Here is a 21,341-nt window from a genome sequence, read left to right as displayed (position 1 = left end):
GAGCTACAGCTGCCGGCCTACACCACAGCCACAGCAATGCGGGATTCGAGCTGCGTCTGTGACCTACACCACAACTCATGGCAACACCAGATCTTAACCCACTGAGCAAGGCCAGGGATTGAACCCGTGTCCTCATGGATATTAGTTGTGTTCATTAACCGTTAAGCCATGACGGGAACTCCTGTTTTTCTTTTCTTATTGCATTAGCTGGGATCTTCAGTACAATGCCGATTAGAATAAGACATGGTGGGCACCCTTATTATGTTCAATACTCATTTGTTAATTTATGATGTTGCATAATTACATAATGGAATGTAAAGGACCTTCAATGTGCCAGACTCTCTGCTAAAGATGTTAACACAATTGAGATCTTTTGCTGTCCACTGTCTAGAAGTCAAAGTAGTAGAGGGATTCCCCTGAAGATAGCAGTATTGAGAATATTACTAAATTCTGACCAGCTCCCTCAGGATTCTAATTCCTAAAAACGTATGGAAATAAGTCCCTGCTGGTGGCCCCAGCCTCCGGGGCATAGGTAAGGTTGGCAGCTGCAGGCTTTCCCCAGAATACTACAGAGTGGGTCAACAAGGCAGCACATGGGAAGAATTGTGAGTGGTGCTTACAGCAGGAGTCAGCCAGAGGGTCAAGCCAGGAGCAGTGTTTGAGCCTCGCTTTGGTAGGATCTGTTGAGACCACCAGCTGTCTGAACTAAGCTTAAAAACTAGGGGAGTTCCCGTCGTGGCACAGTGGTTAACGAATCCGACTAGGAACCATGAGGTTGCGGGTTCGGTCCCTGCCCTTGCTCAGTGGGTTAACAATCTGGCGTTGCCGTGAGCTGTGGTGTAGGTTGCAGACGCGGCTCGGATCCTGCGTTGCTGTGGCTCTGGCGTAGGCCGGTGGCTACAGCTCCGATTCAACCCCTAGCCTGGGAACCTCCATATGCCGAGGGAGCGGCCCAAGAAATAGCAACAACAAAAAGAAAAAAGACAAAAAAAAAAAAACAAAACAAAACAAAAAAAAACTAGAAGCAGAGCTAGTTGTTTTAACTAGCAGAGAGGGAGGGAGAGGGAGTGGGATGGGCTGGGAATCTGAGGTTAATAGATGCAAATTATTGCATTTGGAGTGGATAAGCAATGAGATCCTGCTGTATAGCAGAGGGAACTATATCTAATCACTTATGATGGAACATGATGGAGGAAAATGTGAGAAAAAGAATGACTATATATGTGGGACTGGGTCACTTTGCTGTATGGTAGGAACTGACAGAACACTGTAAACCAACTATAATGGAAAAACAAAACAAGAAACCAGCAGAGAGGATTGCAGCTTTGAGGTGGGCAGTTAGGTGAGGGGATATCTGTTGCCTCACCTGCTTCCCTTCCCCAGCCCTAAGGGAGTGAACACAGGGGAGGAACCAGGAAGAACAGTTTACACCTGCTCTCTACTCTGTCTAGCTGGCCCTAAGGGAGGAAGGGACTTTTGAATAAAATATAAGGTTGACGTTTAGAGTGGACTAGCCTATGCCTTAGGGACCAGAATGGGACTGTTGTAGTAACAAAATGTGATTCAGAAGCCAGATCAGACTGAAATGTTCTTAAGAAAGCCCACTACCCAGCAGGAGGCAGGAGGCAGGATTGGGAAGGGCATGCAGTAATGCAGTAGAAGCTAATGGAAACAATATCTCTGTGGTAGGCAGAATACCAGGCCCCCAGAAACAGTCAAGTCTGAATGTTCAGAACCTGTGAACATGCTACCTTACATGGCAAAAGGGACTTAGTGGGTGTGATTAAATCAGGATCTTGTGATGGGGAGAGTAACCTGGATTATCCAGGTGGGTCCAATATAATCACAAGGGTCTTTTAAGAGGGAGGGAGAAGGGTCCGCTATAGAGAAGGAGAGGGATGATGAAAGCAGGGGTTAGTGGGATTCTCCAGGAGCAGATGAATGAAGGCAATCTCTAGAAACTGGAAAAGGCAAGGAACAGGTTCCCCTGGAACCTCCAGAAGGAACACAGACCTCCCAACATCTTGATTTCAGTCCTCTGAGACGCCCTGGGCTTCTGGCCTCTTCTGCTTTGTTGTTTTAAGTGTTATTTTTGTGTTGTGTCAAGCCATTAGGGTTGTGGTAACTTGTTAGAGCAGCCACAGAAAACGAATACAACTCCAAGGAGGTGAGATCCCACCCCCACCCCCACCCCCACCCCCAACTAAACCGGAAGAAGCAGGAGGTGTGTAGAAAGAGATGGCTTCTGCCCTTGGAAGCCTGGTTCGAATTGTCTTTCCGGGAAGATGGAGGCTAACGGAATAACTGATTCCAGTGTGAACAGTGCCAGAAATAAGGCATGGACAGAATGCTGGGGACACCTGGGCAAGGGAGGGCCCACAGGGGAAGGGACATTACCGCTGGGCCTAGGGGCTGAGCAAGGGTGTGCTCCACCTCCGGGCAGGAAGGCTCCTCCCTTGCGCCAACACCAGCCCTGCAGCGGGGCAGCCCCTCTTCATCTCATCCCCCACCCCACTCAGGGGCATCCTCACAGCTTCCATGCTGGCCACCCCTTTAAGGCCTTCTGCCCATCCTCCACCCTCTGCGTGCAGATACTGTGCAGAAGACAAGTAAGGTCATCCAGGGCCACCCTGAAGTCATCAGGAGTTGGCCGGGGGTGGGGGTCGGGGGTGGCAGGGATGGGGGTTGCGGGGATCAGGAGCCAGCCCTGCGGTCCCAGTGTGGGGTGGGGAGGAGGGACCCGCCGCCAATACATCCCCTTGGAGGAAGGAAGTGGTTCCCTCCTCCAACCCCTTCCCTTAGGGTCGCCTGAGCCCGGATTCTCGTGATTCGCGATTGGCTTCCACCCGTGAGACCTTTGTCCATCTGCCCGACTGCTGGAGGTCTAGTTCAGGCTGGGGCCTGCGGAGCGGAAGGGGGCCGGGTCGGGGGAAGCCAGAGATCAACAGGCAGACTGACAGACAAGCAGCAACGAGGGCAAGGGGTCGAGACACGAGCCAGAGCCCGAGACCAGTCGCCGACCGAGTTAGAGGGCGGCCAGCCGGGAGGGGGCGGGAGGAAGTGGCGGGCGGGGCGGCGGGGCGGCGGGGCGGGCGCCCAGCTCGCAGTTGCTGCGGTGGCCGCGGGCGGGCCGGGCGCAGGGTAAGTGCTCCGGGGCCGGTCTGGGGCGCGCTGCCCTTCTCCGAGTGCTCCCAGCCGGAGCCTGCCGGGCACCCCGGATCCCAGGCGGCCCCGGTTGTCCTTGGCTCCAGCGTATCCCAGCTTGGGCCCACGCTGGCGGGCGGTGATAGCCCGGGGCCCCCTGCCTGGCCCAGGGGCGCTAGAGTCCAGCGGAGAGGGCGGGCAGGAGACAGCTCGCACTGAGCCTGATGGGGGAACCCCCCTCTACTTTCTCCCCTCTAAAACGGGGGTGTTGATAAGAACTACCCTTTTGCATGGCGTGCTTACCTGGCCCAGGTTTCACTTCATCCCATGCTGTGTAGCAGCCGCAACAGGTGAGGTAGGTACCATCCTCGTCTCCCTCTTACAGGTGAAGAAACCAAGACTCAGAGCCCAAGCTACTCGCCAGGGTCACACACACAGCCCTAAGGAGGCAGAGCCAGAACTCGCCCAGGTGGGTGTGACCCCCTTCTTGCGCTCATTCATCGAGCCTGCCCTGCCCCATCCTGCACCCCTGGGGGAACCACAGGGAGAAGGCAGTGCTGGAAGTAGGGGAGGAGGCTGAGGTGAGCCAGCCTGCTCATCCCTGCAGGAGGAACCTCCAGGGTAGCAAAGCCTTAGCCTGGGTAAGAGGTGCCAAGGAACAAGAACAGTGGGTGGGGGCCAGGTTAAACTCCAGGAACAGAGAGGGGACAGCAGTGCAGCCTCAGGCCAGGAACTCCCAGGTCTGTACCCAGCACCCCTGCTGGGCTCAAGGGGCTCCTGCCAACTTAGCTGTAGAGCTTCCATTCTCCGTGCCTCAGTTTCCTCCTCTGTTTCCTTTGCTTATCCTTAACCTCGGGGTTAAGCATGGTACCTGCCTCACAGGATTGCTGGGATTAAATGAGATGGTGGATGTCAAGGCTTAGCCCAGTACCTGGCCCAAGCTGTGCCCTCCTCAACCTGCTTCTGCAACTGGTCAGTCAGCACTATCTGAGATCTGCGGTATTTCTGACAGCCCCACCAGCAGCTGGAAGCTTCTTGAGTAAGACCAAGGCTGGGGCTGGCAACACCTCCCTCTCTGACTTGGAGGGGAAGCCTGATGGGGTAGGGTTTTGAAAATCCTTGAGCTGAGGCTTGCATAATTCCAGAATTACCCTGCAGCCTCAAGGCCCTCCCCCACCAATGGTTTAGCAAGAAGGAGGAAACTTAGTGTATTCTTGCTCCAATACCTGCTCCTCTCTGTGTCCCCCATGTCTCGGGCAGCAAGTTCTACCCCTCGGCATATTCTGAATCTGGTCACTCCTCTGCATCCCCAGCTCGATCCCCCAGATCTTCAGCACTGTCCACCAAGCTCTCTACACAGCCAGGCCCTGATTGGTTCCTGATTCTTCTGTGTCCCTTCTCATCCCACTGCTCACTGCAGCCACACTGAGCTCCTCCTTCTAATCTGGACTAAATTCTCTGCACTCTCAGGGCCTGTGCACTTCCTTCTCCTGGGAACCCTCTTCCCTGCCATCTTCTTGTGATCTACCTCCTTGCAATTCAGAGACCACTGCAAAAGTCACCTACCCAGAAGCCTTCCCTGACCACTGACCACCACTGCCCCACCCCACTCCACCTTCAGGAGCCAACTCTTGCCAGCCTTCTACTGCATTACTGTTTTTCCTTCCAGGCTTCAGCCCTGGGTGATGTTACCTTGCTTGTGTGTTTCCTGGATAAAATGTCACCCTACCAGGGTCCAGACCTTCTTCTTGCCTCTTCACTTTGGAGTCTCCAGAACTCAGCACCATGCCTTGCACAGAGTAAAAATCTGATAATTTTGTGCAGTTGCAAGCATTGCACACAATCATCAGAGTTGTGCTTCTCATTGCTTAACAGCAGTCTTCTTACATTTCTACATAGACCTCAGAATTGCCATTTCTCCCACTGCCTTCCTCAGCTTTTCCCTAAACTGAGGCTTATAGGCTCTTTCCAGGTTCTAGCCATAATATCCAACTTTGCTTTAAACATTGTGGTCCAAATGGCACTTTTTTTTTTTTTTTTTTTGCCTTCAAATGTTTTTTTTTTTTTTTTTTTTTTTTGAGTTATAGGTCCCAAACTGATGTGTTCATATCAAGGGTATGATCATCCTAAAGGCACATGCCACTTATTACCAGATGGCTGTTTAAAAAAATTATCCCCAGCGATGTGTGCAGGTTTTCCTACAGCCCCGCAAGCATTAGGGTTTTTTTTTTTTTTTTCCATTTTTGTTTTGTCTAGTTTAATGAGGAGGTCATGGCAGGTTTAAATTTTCCGTTGCTTAAATTAGTGAATCTGGGTGTTTCTCTATGCATGTGCTAGTTCTGTTTCCTGTCTTGTGGAGGAAGGAAATCTCCAGGGCACTTTAATTTTTCCCTTCACCTTCACTTGTGGTGATGGCTCCACCTGAGCCCATCTCATGAGAGCAGGGTGAGGGCCCCCAGGGACCAGAACAGGAACACACCCAGGTGAACTCTACTGGTAGCAGAAGCTGCTCTGCCAGTCAACCAGCAAGAAACTCTGATGAGAGTCCCTTGTGCCCTGAGCATGGTACTGTGGAGAGAGAACTTTTTGTCTTAAAGCCTTTGTGAATTTTTTTTTCAAAGTGGTATATTTTTTAAATTAGAAAAGTAAAACATGTTATATAAGGTTCTTCATTGGAACATTGGGGCAGCAAAAGATGGGAAGCAATGTAAGTGTTGATCACCAATGGGACTACACACATTCCCTCAGGGGAATCCTGTGCAGTCATTCCAAAGGGTGCACTTGATCTTGAGCGCACTGCTGTAGGATGATCTCTGGGATATGGTATTAGCCTCCCATGGCTGCTGTAACAAATGACCCCAAATCTGGTGGCTTAAAACAACATAAATTTATCACCTTACAGTTCCAGAAGTCACATGCCCAAGTCAGTTTGGCACGCCAAGATCACGGTTTTGGCGGGGCTGTATTGCTTCTGGAGCCTTGAGGAGAGAATCTCTTTCCTTGCCTTTACCAGCTTCTAGAGGCTGCCCTCATTTTTTGGATCATCCCCCCATCCTCAAGATCAGCATAACATCTATCAAGACAGCATAACATCTTCAGATCTCTGACTCCAGTCTCTGTTTCTGTAGTCATATATCCTATTCTTCTGATTCTCTTGATCTGCTTGCCAAGACCCTTCTGATTACACTGTGCCCACCTGGCCCACCCCCGATCTTGGCGTCCTTAACCACACCTGCAAAGTTCCTTTTGCCATGCAAAAAGACATATTCATAGCTTCTGGGATTAGGTTGTGTGCATCTTTGGGGAAACTTTATACAGCCTACCACACTCTAAAGGGAAGTAACAAGGTTGAGAGCAGTGTGAGGGCTCACGTTCATTGAAGGGGGAAAAAAAGAAAGAATAAATTTGGGAGGACATAGAATATCCCTGAAGGCTACGTGGGAAACTGGTAGGAGAGGCTGTTTCTGGGAAGACCAGGAGTAGAAAGAAGACTTGTTGTAGTATATCTCTTTATCTTATTTAAATTTTTTACTACATATGTCGCCTATGTTAAAAATAAGTTTTCAGAAGTAACACACAGTCATTATAAAAGTTGAGACTTTTCAGAAGCCAAGAACAAGAAAACACCCACCCCATCCTCAAATCACTCCCATTTTCTCCAACAATTACCACTGTGAAGAGTTTGGCCATATCCTTACAGACTTTTTAAAAATGCATGTACAGTTTTTTTTACATAGATGTGAGCATGCTGTACACACTGTGCTCTGTGATGGGGGCTTAGGATAGGATTCACATCCTTGCTCATGCTCAGGGGATTTAGCAGCCCTGGCATCTCTCAGTGCTCAGCTGTATCTGAACTGACTCAACCAGACCCCTGTGGGTAGACATTTAGATTCTCTGCCGCTTTCCAGAGCAATCTCAACAATAGCATATGCCTGTCTGGTTCTTTGTAATTGGAGTGAAATTCACATAACATAAAGTTAACTTTTTTTTTCTTTTTTTTTTTTTTTGTCTTTTTAGGTCTGCACCCGCAGCATATGGAAGTTCCCAGGCTAGGGGTTGGATCAGAGCTGTAGCTGCCGACCTACACCACAGCCACAGCAATGCCGGATCTGAGCCACATCTGCAAACTACACTGCAGCGCACAGCAACACCAGATCCTTAACCCACTGAGGGAGGCCAGGGATCAAACTCCAGTCCTCATGGATACTAGTCGAGTTTGTTACTGCTGAGCCACAATGGGAACTTCCAAGTTAACTTTTCTTAAATTACCTTTATCTTTCTTTTTTTAGAGTTGCACCTGTGGCATATGGAAGTTCCCCAGGCCAGGGGTCTAACTGGAGCTGCAGCTGCAGGCCTATGCCACAGCCACAGCAACGCCTGACCTGAGCCGCATCTGAGACCTATGTCACAGCTTGTAGCAATGCTGGATCCTTAACCCAGTGAGCAAGGCCAGGGGTTGAACCCATATCCTCATGGATACTAGTTGGGTTCTTACCTGCTGAGCCACCGTGAGAACTCCTTTAATTGACTTTTTTTTTTTTTTGTCCTTTTGCCATTTCTTAGGCTGCTCCCACAGCATATGGAGAGTCCCAAGCTAGGGGTCAAATCGGAGCTGTAGCCCACCGGCCTACGCCAGAACCACATCTGCAACCTACACCACAGCTCACAGATCCTTAACCCACTGAGGGAGGCCAGGGAACAAACCCGCAACCTCATGGTTCCTAGTCGGATTCATTAACCACTGAGCCACAATGGGAACTCCTCCTTTAATTAACTTTTAAACTGAGTGATTCAGTGTCATATAATACATTACTGATGTGGTGCAGCCACTACCTCTATCTAGTTTTGGAACATCTTTATCACCTCAAAAGGAAACCCTGTCCCTTTAGCCAGTGCCTCCCTGTCCCCCTCCCCCCAGTGCCTAGGCCACCAGTCTGCGCTCTCTCTGCACAGATTTGCATATTCTGGATATTACACATCAATGGAACCATGTAATATGTGACATTTTGTGACCGGCCTCTTTCACTAGCATAATATTTTAGAGGTTCATTTATGTTGTAGTTTGTATCAATACTTCATATCTTTTTCATTGAACAATTGACATAGAAGATTCATTTCAGTGTACAGAATAATAATTGGATATTTGTATATGTAATACAAAAGTATTTAATTTCTGAAGTTCCCACAGTGGCGCAACAAGATTGGCGGTGTCTTGGGAGCTCTGGGATTCAGGTTCGATCCCTGGCCCAGTGCAGTGGACTAAAAGGATCTGGCATTGCCACAGCTGTGGCTTAGGTCACAACTGTGGCTTGGATCTTATACCTGGCCCGGGAATTCCATATGTATTTCATTTCTTTTTATTCCATTGTATGGATGTTTATCCACTCATACATTAATGGACATGAGTTGTTTCCACTTGGCTATCAGATTCATGTACATGTATTTGTTTCAAAGCCTGTTTTCAGCTCTTTTGAGTATATCCTCTATATGCTTTGAGCTTTATCATTTACTACTTAAGCAAGTTAAAAATAATTTGTAAGAAACTGTTGCGGGATGACAGATCCGGACAAGTGTTTTCTTATTTTCCAGACCCAGAGACGACAGGAAAATGGCCACCTGGGATGAAAAGGTAAATTGGTTCTGGTGGACTAGCAGTGTTAAGGGATCTCCCAGCCTTGAGAAGATAGAATTCTAACAGGGTAGAGGAAAACATCTGTTCAGGGTGTTCCTGCAGTGCCAAAGTGTTTAAAGTCACAAAGGTAAAATCTTTGAAGGATTCAAGATAGCTTGATAATCGGAAACAGATCGTTCAAAGCCCAGCTTTGCATTTTTTAATGGCCCCCAGTCATCTGGCCAGGCCCTTGACCTCCCTGAGCCTCAGTTACCTTGTCTGGAAAATGGGGTAAAGTTACTTACCACTGCCCCCCCCCCCCCCGCCCCAGTTCCTAAAGGCTCGGGAGCAGTCGAGGAGACAATGGTTTCAGAATGCTAGGCCAATACTTCTCCCAACTACCGGGCACAAAGAAGTAAAGCTACTTGCTCAAGATCACACAGCTAGGAAGTGGCGAAAGGGATTTCAACCTGGCCGGATACCAGAGCAAATGCTCTGCATTCTGTATTGTGTGGCCATCCCGAGCAGGACTCATGCATTTGATCCTTGGTATGTATCTAGGGTGCAGGTTTGTAAGATCTGGGGAGACACTGGTTGTGAAGGGTGGGACTTGGTGGAGAGGAAGTGTTGGTTTTCATTCCAGCTGTTCACCTGGAGGTTCTGGGGGCCTGGCCAGGCAGAGCTGTGAGGGCAGTGCCAGGAGCTCGGGGTAGCAGCAGAGTGGTGGGGGCAGAGTCCGAGAAGCAAGTATGAGTCAGCAGGACCCTGGAATGATGATGGTGGTGGTGGTGATCTTGGCATTTCACCAGATTGCTGGCCCCTTTCATTGTCAGCGTATTTCTGATTTACAGCTGTCTACAGTGTGGGAGGGGAAAGAGGCCAGTGACACAACATGCTCACAATCTGATTTCAGAAATGTTGAAATATGGAGAAATGTTCATCTTTACATTAATGAAATATGATGGCCTTTCCAGCAGAGGGATGACAATCCCCACCATGTAGAGTTGTGACAGTTCCTGATAAGATATGGGAAGCTTAGTGCCTGCCACCCAGGAACAGGGGTCTGTGAGTTCCAGTTACCATTAATACTCACAGAAAGGCAGATGGAGTAGTTTCCTTCATTTATAGCTTCCTATCAGGCAAACCAAAAAAGCACAAGTGGAAGTGCTCACTGGTTGTTATGCTGTGGTGAAACCGGCTCACTCCTACATCTCACAAGGGGCTGGATCAACCCATATGACTATACTGGAAAAAAACTTGCCAGGGTGTATCAGGAATCATGAAAACGGTCTTAGTCAAACCTGGTCATTTCAGTTATGGGAAAGGAAACAACCCATAAAAAGGGAAAAGTAGGAGTTCCCGCTATGGCACAGCAGGTTAAAGATCCGATGTTGTCTCTGTGGCAATGAGGGTTAATTCCCTGGCCTGGAGCACTGGGTTAAAGGATCCAGAGTTGCCGCAACTGTAGCATAGGTTGTGGCTGCAGCTTGGATTCGATCCCTTGTGTAGGAATTTCCATATGCCACAGGTGTGGCCAAAAAAGGAAAAAAACAACAGAAAAAGTATAATTTACGGCACAATCCAGAAACACAAATTTATGCATTTCTTAGCATGTAAGATGCCATTGATTGTAGATACACCATTATTTTATGTGCTATAAAGAAGAAAAAGTGCTGCCATTTACTGTGATATAATGTGTCACAACACTGACAATGGTCAGTTGTAAGACAGATTTCAGAAATGTTAAAATGTGAGAAAATGTGGCCCTAGAATTGGTGACAAGGTACTAAAAATGAACGAGGAGTTCCTGCTGTGGAACATTGGGTTAAGAATCTGACTGCACTTGTTTGGGTCTCTGTGGAGGCCTGGGTTGATCCCTGGCCCACGAACTTCCATATGCCAGAGGTGTGGCCATAAAATTAAAAAAAAAAAAAAAAAAAAGGCATCGACTCTTTGGTAAAATTCTTGGCCATTAAAAAGCATAAATCTAGGCGTTTCCATAGTGGCTCAGTGGTTAACGAATTCGACTAGGAAGCATGAGGTTGCGGGTTCGATCCCTGGCCTTGCTCAGTGGGTTAAGGATCCGGTGTTGCCGTGAGCTGTGGTGTAGGTTGCAGACGCGGCTCGGATCCCACATTGCTGTGGCTGTGGCGTAGGCTGGTGGCTATGGCTCTGATTCGACCCCTACCCTGGGAACCTCCATATGCCATGAGAGCGGCCCAAGAAAATGGCAAAAAGACAAAAAAAAAAAAAAAAAAAAAAGCATAAATCTAAACCAACTATAATGGAAAAAATAAAAATCATTTTAAAAAAGGCATAACAAATGTATATAATTAGTGGGGAAAAAATAAGATACAGCATTGTCTGTAGTTTTTTACTATAATTGTAAAAGAGAGATGAGTAGATAGTAGATAAATTTGGTGTGTTGGGATTATTATGAGTTGATTTCCTTTTGCTCATGGTTTCATAGTAATACTGAGAGAAATTGATCTGGGAAAAATGTCTGCTCATTAGGGTGAATGATAGCAGATAAAGTTGGGGCTCTAGGAGTGGCACAGCAGAAACGAATCTGACTAGGAACCATGAGGTTTCGGGTTCAATCCCTAGCCTCGTTCAGTGGGTTAAGGATTTGGCATTGCCGTGAGCTGTGGTGTAAGTCACAGACGTGGCTTGGCTCTGGAGTTTCTATGGCTGTGGTGTAGGCCGGCAGCTACAGCTCTGATTAGACCCCTAGGCTGGGAACCTCCATATGCCTCGGGTGTGGCCCTAAAAAGACAAAAGACAATTAAAAAAAAAAGTTTGGGGCTCCAGGAGCATTGGCAGGTCTGGCTGCCGGGACGAGTGGCAGGTGTGAGGTCATGCAAACCTTGGGAAAAGCAGAGTGTTGGCATGCAGAACCAAGGACACACCTCAGGGGTCTCTGGGGGCCAGTACAAGGGGTGGCCCCAGCGGCACTGCTGGGGAGCTGCGGAAGGTTGTGCCAGGACTACTTGTAGCAAATAAGCCTCTTAGTAATTCAAAGAACAAGTTCCTTTTAATAATTTACCATGGTGGAGTTAATTATGTTTTTAAAAAAATGCTTTAATAGGATTTAATTGTCCAGCTCCTCTACTTTGAGGCAGGAAAACAGCTGTGCTGTAAGAGAAGTTGGTGGGGTTCAGACCTGATTTGCTATAGCAGGCTCTGCTGAGAGGCCCCAGAAAGCTCTGGACCCCTGCCTTCCTCAGAGTCCCTCTCTGCCCGTTCCCACCTCTCTGAGCCTCTACTTTCCTCTTCTATAAAATGGGAGCAATGAGGATTAAACAAGATAGTGCATGAAAGCACTTAATAGGGGGCCGGGCTATAGCAAACATTTGAAACACAGGAACTGTTGACACCATTATAAGGATAAATTGGCTTTTCAACCTGTCAGCTGACCTGTCCTCATCAGGTGATTGCATGTCACCAGCCACATGGGGGAACTTAGTTGCCAGGTGTGCTTAGAAATCCTTGTGGCACTTTGGTACTTTTCTCACAAGGTGTTTGCAGGCTCCGGGTTCATTTACAATGTTGGTTCTTTTAAAAAAATTTTTTTTTATTATAGACGATATACAGTGTTCTTTCAATTTCTGCTGTACAGCAAAGTGACCCAGTCATACATATATATACATTCTTTTTCTCATATTCTATCATATTCTGTCACAAGTGATTAGATATAGTTCCCTGTGCTGTACATAGGACCTCAGTGCTTATCTATTCTAGATAGAATAGTTTGCATCTACTAACCCCAAACTCCCTGTCCATCCCACTCCCTCCCCTTCCTCCTTGGCAACCACAAGTCTGTTCTCTATGTCTGGGAGTTTGTTTCTGTTCTGTAGATAGGTTCATCTGTACCATATTTTAGATTCCACATGTAAGTGATATAATATGGTATCTGTCTTTCTCTTTCTTACTTCACTTAATATGACAGTCTCTAGTTCCATCCATGTTGCTGCAAATGGCATTATTTTGTTCTCTTTTATGGCTAAGTAGTATTCCATTGTGTATATGTACCATATCTTCTTAACCCATTCATGATGGTGGTTCTTGACCTTGGCTGCATATTGGAGATCTCAACACCCGGGCCACCCCAGACCAACTGAATCACAATCCTGAGGCCTGGGATCCAGACACTGGTTTTTTTTTTTTGTTTTTTTGTTTTTTGTTTGTTTTTTAAAGCTTCCACGTAGTTCCATTGTGCAGCCAGGGCTGAGAGCCATTGGTTAAACCATGGCTAATCAAGGCCTCCTTCCAAGGACTGCATCACAGTGGCGGCAGGAAAAAGGGGATCCCTGAACTCTTATTTATCCTGTCTTTTCCATGGCTGAAGCATCACTAAGGTATTGGAGGAAGGGGGTGGCCCAGATGACTCAGTCATACTGGTGATAGGTCCTAATTTCTAGCTGGGTAACTATATCTTTTTTTCTTTCTATGCTTTCATAACACAAATAGCAGCATGATTTATGCTTTCCAGTTAGCATGAGCGAATCACAGACTTCAGGCAGGATTATCTCCTCTCTGACCATCATCCTCTCCCTCCCACCATACCCATGTCTTTCCACATCAGCCCATTGATGACTCCTGAAACGCACTAATGGGCTGCAGTCAGCCTTTTGAGAAATAGAATAAAGTGGAAAACACAAGTCTCTCATGTATGATCTTTAGTGTTTGTCATATATATATATATGTCAGTGTGTACTAAGATCCAGGGTATAAAATAGGTTTCTTTCTGAGTAACACTCAGAAAACTGAACTCCCCACTGAGTGTTAGCCTTCACAGCAGTGAGCCGGGTCCAGGGCAGTGGTGGAAGAGGTCATTTGTGTAGTGGGAGGAGGGGGCTCTGGGCCACCAAGCCTAGGTTGGAATCTGAGCTCTGCTTCTCACAGGCTGTGTGACCTGGAGCAAGTTGCTTGGCCTCTCTGTTCCCAGGTTCCTTACCTGTGAATGCAGAGGATTCAGGTCCCCTACCCCCACCCCACCATGGAGTTGTTGCCATGTGTTAGAAAGGACATTTGCACAAAGCTTGAAAAATGGCAGGTGCTCTGGGGCTACAGAGCTCTACAGTTTGCACTACCTTAAATATTATTTCTCACATTGTCTCTGCCTCATGATCCCTCTTGCCATCATGGCAGGAGGGATTTCAACCCTATAGGGGAAGGAGAGAAAAGCTGGAGACTGCCTCTCTGGGAGAACCTGGGCTGCCAGTCAGGCTCCTCAGGCTATAAGCAACCCCCCTCCTCAACAGAGCTGATCAGCCATGGCGGTGGTTATTTTTGTGAACCTCAAACTTCCTCCCCACCCTAGGGAAGGAAAAGCTGCTACGCTTATTTAAAGACTTCCCTGATTTTAAAAATAGGCATTCCTCAGAACACAAATCCCTGGGGGCTGGGTATGTGAGCCCCTGGGGTGCATGAGACCTCCCCAGGGGGAGAGATTTGCTCGAGGGATTCATTCTACCCTCCAGATATGTTGAATGGGAACCTGCAGTCTTCCAGGAGCAAAGGTTGCAGAGGATGTGGCATGAGCCGGAACCCACCCACCCACCTATTCTCTGCCCTGATAGGGGAGTGGAGGAGGCAACAGACTCTGCTACGCCAGCAGGTGGATCTGTCTCTGCTGGGAGGAGTGTGGGCCATGCATGAGTGCAAAAGGGGAGGTACACGGTCAGCTTCCTGGAGCTGGGATGCTCTAGGGAGACTCCTGAAAGAGGAAAAGAAAAATGACAAGGTAGAAGAGGAGTGGGCATTCCAGACAGAGGAAACCACAAGTGCAAAGGCCCTGTGGTGGAAGGAACCTGTTGAGTGAGAAGGGCTGAGTGGAGACAGTGTGGCCAGAGCAGAGAAACTGGTGACAGGTAAGACTGCATAGGCAGACAGAGGCCACAGTGTGCAGAATGGGGGTGGGTCCTGGAAGGCACTTGGGTCTTTTTTTTTAAGAGCAGTGGGAAGCCAAAGAAGAATTTTAAATAATGGAGTGCATGAAGGGTCCCTAAGCACACCCCAGGTTCAGCAATTCACTGGGAGGCCTCAAAGGACTCAGCACACAGTGCTACTCATGGCTAAGATTTTTACAGAAAAATCAGCAAAGGGAAAAGGTGCATGAGGTGAAGTTCAGGGGAAACCAGGCACAAGCCTCCAGAGTGTGTTTCCAGCAGAGTCACACAGGACTTGCTTAATTCCTCCAGGAGCAAGTTGTGAAACACATGTGAAATGTTGTCTACTAGGAGAACTTCTTAGAGACCCAGGTTTTTTTGTTTATTTGTTTTTGTTTTGTCTTTTTGCCTTTTCTAGGGCCTCTCCTGCGGCCTATGGAGGTTCCCAGGCCAGGGGTCTAATCGGAGCTGTAGCCACCAGCCTAAGCCACAGCTACAGCAACTCGGAATCTGAGCCACGTCCGCAACCTACACCACAGCTCACGGCAATCCCAGATCCTTAACCCACCGAGCAAGGCCAAAGATTGAACCCTCAACCTCATGGTTCCTAGTTGGATTCGTTAACCACTAAGCCACAACGGGAACTCCAAGACCCAGATTTTCATTTGGGGGCTGGTCGCATGGGTACCTTCCAGTCTCCCAAAATTCCTGACAACGCAGAGGAAAGCAAGTATTCAACATAAGGCACATTGTCTTTACAAACAGTCTGGGCACAGCGAGCTGTTCTTACCAGGTGGGAACCCTCCAGAAATCCAAGCTCCCAGGTTCCAGCCAGGGGCCAAGCAGACCATTCAAAGGGCAACAGCCTCAGGCTTTTTCTGCACAGGGAGAGACATGATTAGGTTTAGAGAAGTGCTCTCAGGCTGCTGATGAGAATGAAAGAGTGATGGGGAGAACGGTGAGGAGCTGGTACATCCTCCAGGTAAAAGGTGGGGGATGGCTCAGGGAGGTTGCGGAAGATGGGGTGAAGTAGGTGATGGATTCAAGGGTCATTTGGAGGCTAAAATCCATAGGGCTTAGTGACAGGTGGGCTATGGGGAGGGAAGAGAAGACAGGGATTGGAGACAACTTCTCTGACCCTGAGTGTGTCATAAGACCCCCCCTGGACCAGAAGACAAGAGACCCAGGTGCGAGTCCATGGACTGTCTGCTGGGTGGTGGTGATAGCCATGTTGCAAGTGCTCACTTTCCTCTGCTCAGGGAGGGAAGATTGCATCATTCTTCTTGCTTTAAAAAAAAATCAGATTTTGGAGTTCCTGTTATGGCTCGTGGTTTAAGAACCCAACTAAGTAACCATGAGTATGTGGGTTCAGTCCCTGGCCTCACTCAGTGGGTTAAGAATCTGGTGTTGCCCCAAGCTGCAGCAGAGATCTCAGATGTGGCTCAGATCCCAAGTTGCTATGGCTGTGGTGGAGGCCAGCAGCTACAGTTCCAATTCAACCCCTCGCTCGAGAACTTCCATGTGCCATGGGTGTGGCCCTAATAAGAAAAAAAGAAAAAAAATCAGCTTTTGTGCCATGTTTTCCCCTCACTGACAGAGCATCTCAGGAAAAACAAAACCAGTAGACTTGAGTTCATGTTCCAGCTTTACCGCTTATGTCTCTTTGTTTTTGAAAACCATACCTGAACAAGTTCTCAGTGTAAGAAATTAAAACAACAAACAGGTATATATTAGGTTGAACTGCATGAAATTGTCACTTTCTACCAATTTTGACCTGCAAAAATTTTTTTTAAAGTCTAATTTCAGGAAAGTTTTCTTGAATTATATCTTGAACTACTCTGTTTCATTGTCTTGGCTTTCTGATTCAGAGATTCCAGTTATGTATACATTGGGTATATAAGTGTATCCCTCTTTCCCTCCTACCTCAAATGCTTCATCCTCTGCAGGTTAGATCTCACTCACTCCAAAAATGGCTATTTCTTATGGTTAAACCTCGTAGAAAAAGAAAAGTCATCTTCCAACCCAATCCCTATTCCTTCACATAGGTAACCATTTGGTTTGGGTTGTTGATTTTGTTTTTAACAAAAATGGAATTATACATTCTGGTCTGTAATATGCTGGTTTTTCACTTGACTGTAGATATTCTATGTCAGCATGTGCAGTTATGCTGGCTTTCTGCATCCTTAACAGCTGTGTAGTATTCCATAGTGTGGCTCTACCACAGTGTGTGTAACCATGGCCTTGAGGGTGTTTCTAGTCTGGGGCTGTTGGACTGCAGTGAACACCATACCTGAGTGTCACATGCCTGAGTGTGTTCATAGTGTAAGTCCCTTGTCAGATCAAACAATAAGGATATTTAAAAATTTGATGGAAACCGGTTTAAGGCTGACCTTTGCCCCCATACCTGGCACATGGGAAACTCAAATATTTTTTCAAAAGATGAAAGCAACTTCCTCATTTCCCTCCTAAGAAGAACACACCTGGAGTCCCACTGTGGTGCAACAGGATTGGCGGCATCTTTGGAACACTGGGATACAGGTTCAATCCCTGGCCCAGCACAGTGGGTTAAGGATGTGGCGCTGCTGCAGCTGTGGCATATGTCGCAACTGCAGCTTTGATATGATCCCTGGCCCAGGAACTCCATATGGCGTGGGGCAGCCAAAAAAGGGGGAAAAAAACGACATAACCATTTCAGTGCCCATCCGGTGTTACAGAGGTGGGCCTTCCACCCTCCGCCTCTGTTGGCCTACCAAACTGGGTGGCTTTGGGCTAGGGGTCACATTGGAGCTGCAGTTGCCAGCCTATACCACAGCTGCAGCAACATGGGATCCAAGCCTCATCTGCAACTACACCATAGCTCACGGCAATGCCAGATCCTTAACCTACTGAGTAAGGCCAGGGCTTGAATCTGTGTCCTCCTGGATACTAGTCAGGTTTGTTACCACTGAGCCACAACAGGAACTCCATGGTCTCTCCTCTGAACCTCAGTTTCCCCTTCTGTAGAATAGAGAGACGGCCCCTCCCACTTAGCTTCTTCTCAGGATTGTTACCAATGAAGGTGGCCCAGAAGCTACGAGCAAAAAAAAAAAAAAAAAAAAACAAGCTTGGTCCATGTGGTTTTGTGACCTCCAGGAGTCAAGGTTGGATGGTGGACCACAGAGATAAAGGGAAAGAGAGTACGTGATCTATGCCCCCAGCCCTGCCGTGAGCTGACCCGGGCCCTCCCCTTCTGTGTTAGCTTCCTGGGACTTCCACAACATAGATGACTTAAAGCAGCAGATATGTATTCCCTCAGTTCTGAAGTCCAGAGTTTCAAAATTAGGATATTGGCAGAATCTGTTCCCTGAAGACAGGGTGGGAGGGTCCGTCCCATCCCCCTCTCCCAGCTTCTGGTGGTTGCTGGCCATCTGTGGCATCCTTGGCTTGGAGCTGTACCACTTCAGTCTCTGCCTCCACCTTCTAGGGGCCTTCTCCCCTGGGTGTCCTCTCCTTTTCTTACAAGGACACCAGTCATTGGATTTAGGGTCCACCCTAAATCCAGGATGGTTTGATCACACAATCTTTTAACCAATTACATCTGCAAAGGCCTGTCTTCCAAACAAGATCATGTTCTGAGGTTTCAGGTGAACATGAACTTGGGGGCAGCTACAGCTTAACCCACCTCACCCTCCTAGGAGGCAGATCTCCAGTCATGGACTGCCTGGCTTTCTCTCTGCCGTGTGTTCTAACACAGGGTCTTCAGGTCGTACAACCCAAGGGCAGATCCCAACTCTGCCATTTTCTGAGTGTGTGACTTTGGACAAGTCCCCTTTTTCACCCAGACCCAAAATGCTGGCTTCGACCTCAGAGTGTTGTTAGGAATTAAAATGAAATAGTGTGTTTAAGGAACTTAGCAGTGCGCCGATGTAACAAATAATAAACAATCAGTAATAATAGATGTTGCTGCTATTGTGTCTTGTTTAGGGGTGAGAGTGTTGATTAAAAAGTAGATTAGGTCCCCAGAAGTAGGCTCTGGGAGGGAAAGGGGAACATTCAGGGACATTAGGCCCTGGGAATCAGGAGTCAGTTGTTTCTTAAAAAGTTATCTTTTTCAGTGCTTGTTGGATGACCTTGAAATAGGGACTTTCCCCCTCCTACAGATGGCAGCTTCAGAGCCTGTAAGAATACATGGTCACAAGATCGTTGTCTTCTCCATCAATTCTAGGGGTCTGTTTTTCTCATTTCTCTCCCAGAATAATTTTTCTGATCGAATACTTGTCATGTGTAAAAGAGCAGTAGGCGAAACTTTTACCTTTGATGGCTAGCCCCTGAGGTTTTGTTGTTATTAAACATGTATTGATCCCATCCCTGTAACTGCAGGAGGAAGAGCATCTGCCACCCCCCCCTCCACCCCAGTTCACCGACCCGTGCAAGAGACAGACGGCAGACACTGAGATGTCACAGTGTGACACAGAGGGACCTGATAGGAAAGAGAAGGAAGAACCCTCACCCAGCAGGTGGCGGTTAAGGAAGGCCTCCCAGGGGAGGTAAAATTGATGTCTGTAAGACCTGAGAGAGAACCAGGGTGAGACAGGCAGAGGGTGTTCCAGGCAGTGGGGCAGGCCATGCAAAGTCCTGGAAGCAAGAGAGAGCGTGGTTTGTTCTAGAACAGCAATGCGTGCAGTGTAGCTGGAGGGTGGTGGAGGCCTGGGAGGAGACCAAGAGAGCTTTGACCTTGTCCTGAGGGCAGTGGTGGCAGGAGGTGAGGCTGGGAAGGGCTGACAGTACTGGGGAGAGGGGAGGGCAGGGACACTGCCAGACCAGTGATGGAGAAAGGTGGCCCTGGCTGGCACCGGATGGAAAAAGGATCAGAGGCAGGAGGCCAAGTAAAGAGACTGGTGCTGGCATCTGGGCGAGAAGTGACAGCGGTGGGAGGGAGAGGGTGAGGCGGAGAAAAAAAAAAAGTGCAGCATGAGCGGTGTTCAGGCAGTTAGGCTGCTGGGCTTGAGGGAGAGGAGCCAAGAATGAACTTTAGTTCTTGGCTTGTGCAGCAGGGTGGAGGTGCTGCCATGCCCTAGCAGAATGTGGAAGGAGGAGTGGATTGGGGAGAAAAGATAAAAAATGAGTTCAGATCATTACTTTTCTTTTTCCTTTTTTTTTTTTTTTCTTTTTAGGGCCCCACCTGTGGCATATGAAAGTTCCCAGGCGAGGGGTTGAATCAGAACTGCAGCTGCAGACCTACACCACAGCCACACCAGTGTGGGATCCAAGCCACGTCTGTGACCTACACCGCAGCTCACAGCAACACCAGATCCTTAACCCACTGATCGAGGCCAGGGATCCAACCTGCGTCCTCATGGATACTAGTCGGGTTGGTTACTGCTGAGCCACAACAGGAACTCCAAGTTCTTTACTTTTCTGTATGCCTGAAATTAACACAGCTTTGTAAGTCAACTATATTCCACTAAAGTTTTTTTAAGAAGAAGAAGAAAGAAATTCGTTCAGTTTGGGTCACAGCAAACTAATGACCTGGCGGGATATCAGACAGCAGGTGGAGACTGATGTGCACCTGAGCAGCAGCAAGAACACATGTGTGCAGAGACCACCAACGGGAGAGAGTTGCCCTGAGCCAGGACAAGCTCAGGGCTAGGGACTTGAAGACTTCTGGTGGCCTGAGGGCAGGGACATGCTATAGAAAGGGTGGCCAGAGATGGGACAAAAATCAAGAGGCCATCTTGTCAAACAGAACCACGTCCACTGTGGGGGCGGGTGCAGTCAAGTCCAGGTGGGAACGACAGGCGTGGGCTTTGATATGGAAAGGTGATCCCAGAGAGGGCAGTGCCAGTGCCAGTGGGACAGCAAGTCTTAATGCAGGGGAGACAGAGATGGGGGTGTCTAGCGCCAGGGACTCCTCTCATTTAGACTCTCTGGGTGGCAAGAGAGAGTTCCTTGTGATAGAAACAAATCATTCGAGCCTCAGCCACAAAGGGGATCTTGAAGTTCATATAACTAAACAGTCTGGGGTATTAACCCCAGAGAGGGCAGTGTCGGGCCAGTAACCAGAGAAGCAAAATATCCATGGGCAGTGATGAAGGTGGAGGAGTGGAGGTGAGAATTTTTGTTGTTGAGGAATAATAATACCAGCTGATGCTTATGGAGGGGCTGCTCCAAGCCAGGCACTGAGCCTGGTGGTCCACGTAACTCACTGAGTCAGTCCTTCCACCTGTCCTGGCAGCACAGGGGGATCCCGAGAGCTGAGATTCCAGGGTGGGTGGTGAAGCTGCCGACGCCCGCAACATTTTCATGATCAGCTATATCTTTGCCCTTTTCTGGAACATTTCTGTTTCCAGCATGACAGATCTTTGACTTAAAACCAGAGTTGTTTTCTGCTCTGCTGCATGCCATAAATAGTCTCATCCCAAATTACTGAAAGTTACTACTTTACTGGACGCAAAATTTCAAAAAAAAAAATTTCCTCTCCTGTATGAAACATCAGTGTGGTTTTCGCAAAGCACCCTGAGGTTCCTGCCATGCTGAGAACTAGCACAGATTTCCGTCTGCCAGGTGAGGTGTTTCGGGGAGACAAATATGGCCAGTAGCACCCAGAGCTGCAGGCCTGGCCCTTGGTCAGCCCTGGGAACCCAGCAGTTGGTGTGCTGGCATGGGAAACAGGGCACCAGTGCCCTCAGCCAACAAGCACTTGATGGGCCTCT

The 21,341-nt window shown here is 48.2% G+C and overlaps 1 protein-coding gene across 19 annotated transcripts in view; it reads left to right on the top strand.

Annotated features, from left to right (window-relative positions):
* Window positions 1–2,201: 2,201 nt before the first annotated feature.
* HVCN1 (hydrogen voltage gated channel 1) overlaps window positions 2,202–21,341 on the top strand; it is a 37,609-nt gene continuing 18,469 nt past the window's right edge. For 3 of the 19 annotated variants that reach the window (XM_001929463.6, XM_021074353.2, XM_084996297.1), the window contains exons 1-3: window positions 3,106–3,141; window positions 3,530–3,613; window positions 8,737–8,776. In XM_001929463.6, the coding sequence (XP_001929498.1) occupies window positions 8,756–8,776 (21 nt within the window). In that variant the 5' untranslated portion in view covers window positions 3,106–3,141; window positions 3,530–3,613; window positions 8,737–8,755. Of the gene's footprint in view, window positions 2,610–2,792; window positions 3,025–3,105; window positions 3,500–3,529; window positions 3,614–4,026; window positions 4,184–8,736; window positions 8,777–21,341 lie in introns of those variants that run through there. The other 16 variants (XM_013982870.3, XM_021074357.2, XM_084996290.1 and 13 more) reach the window with 13 other exon arrangements.

Source organism: Sus scrofa, chromosome 14 (assembly GCF_054392235.1).
Source record: "Sus scrofa isolate SSC_HxYL_T2T_F1_AM1 chromosome 14, Sscrofa_HxYL_maternal_Yorkshire_Landrace_v2.0, whole genome shotgun sequence".
In the NCBI taxonomy this organism is placed as follows: Eukaryota; Metazoa; Chordata; class Mammalia; order Artiodactyla; family Suidae; genus Sus; species Sus scrofa.
This window is presented reverse-complemented; position numbering and strand designations above follow the sequence as displayed.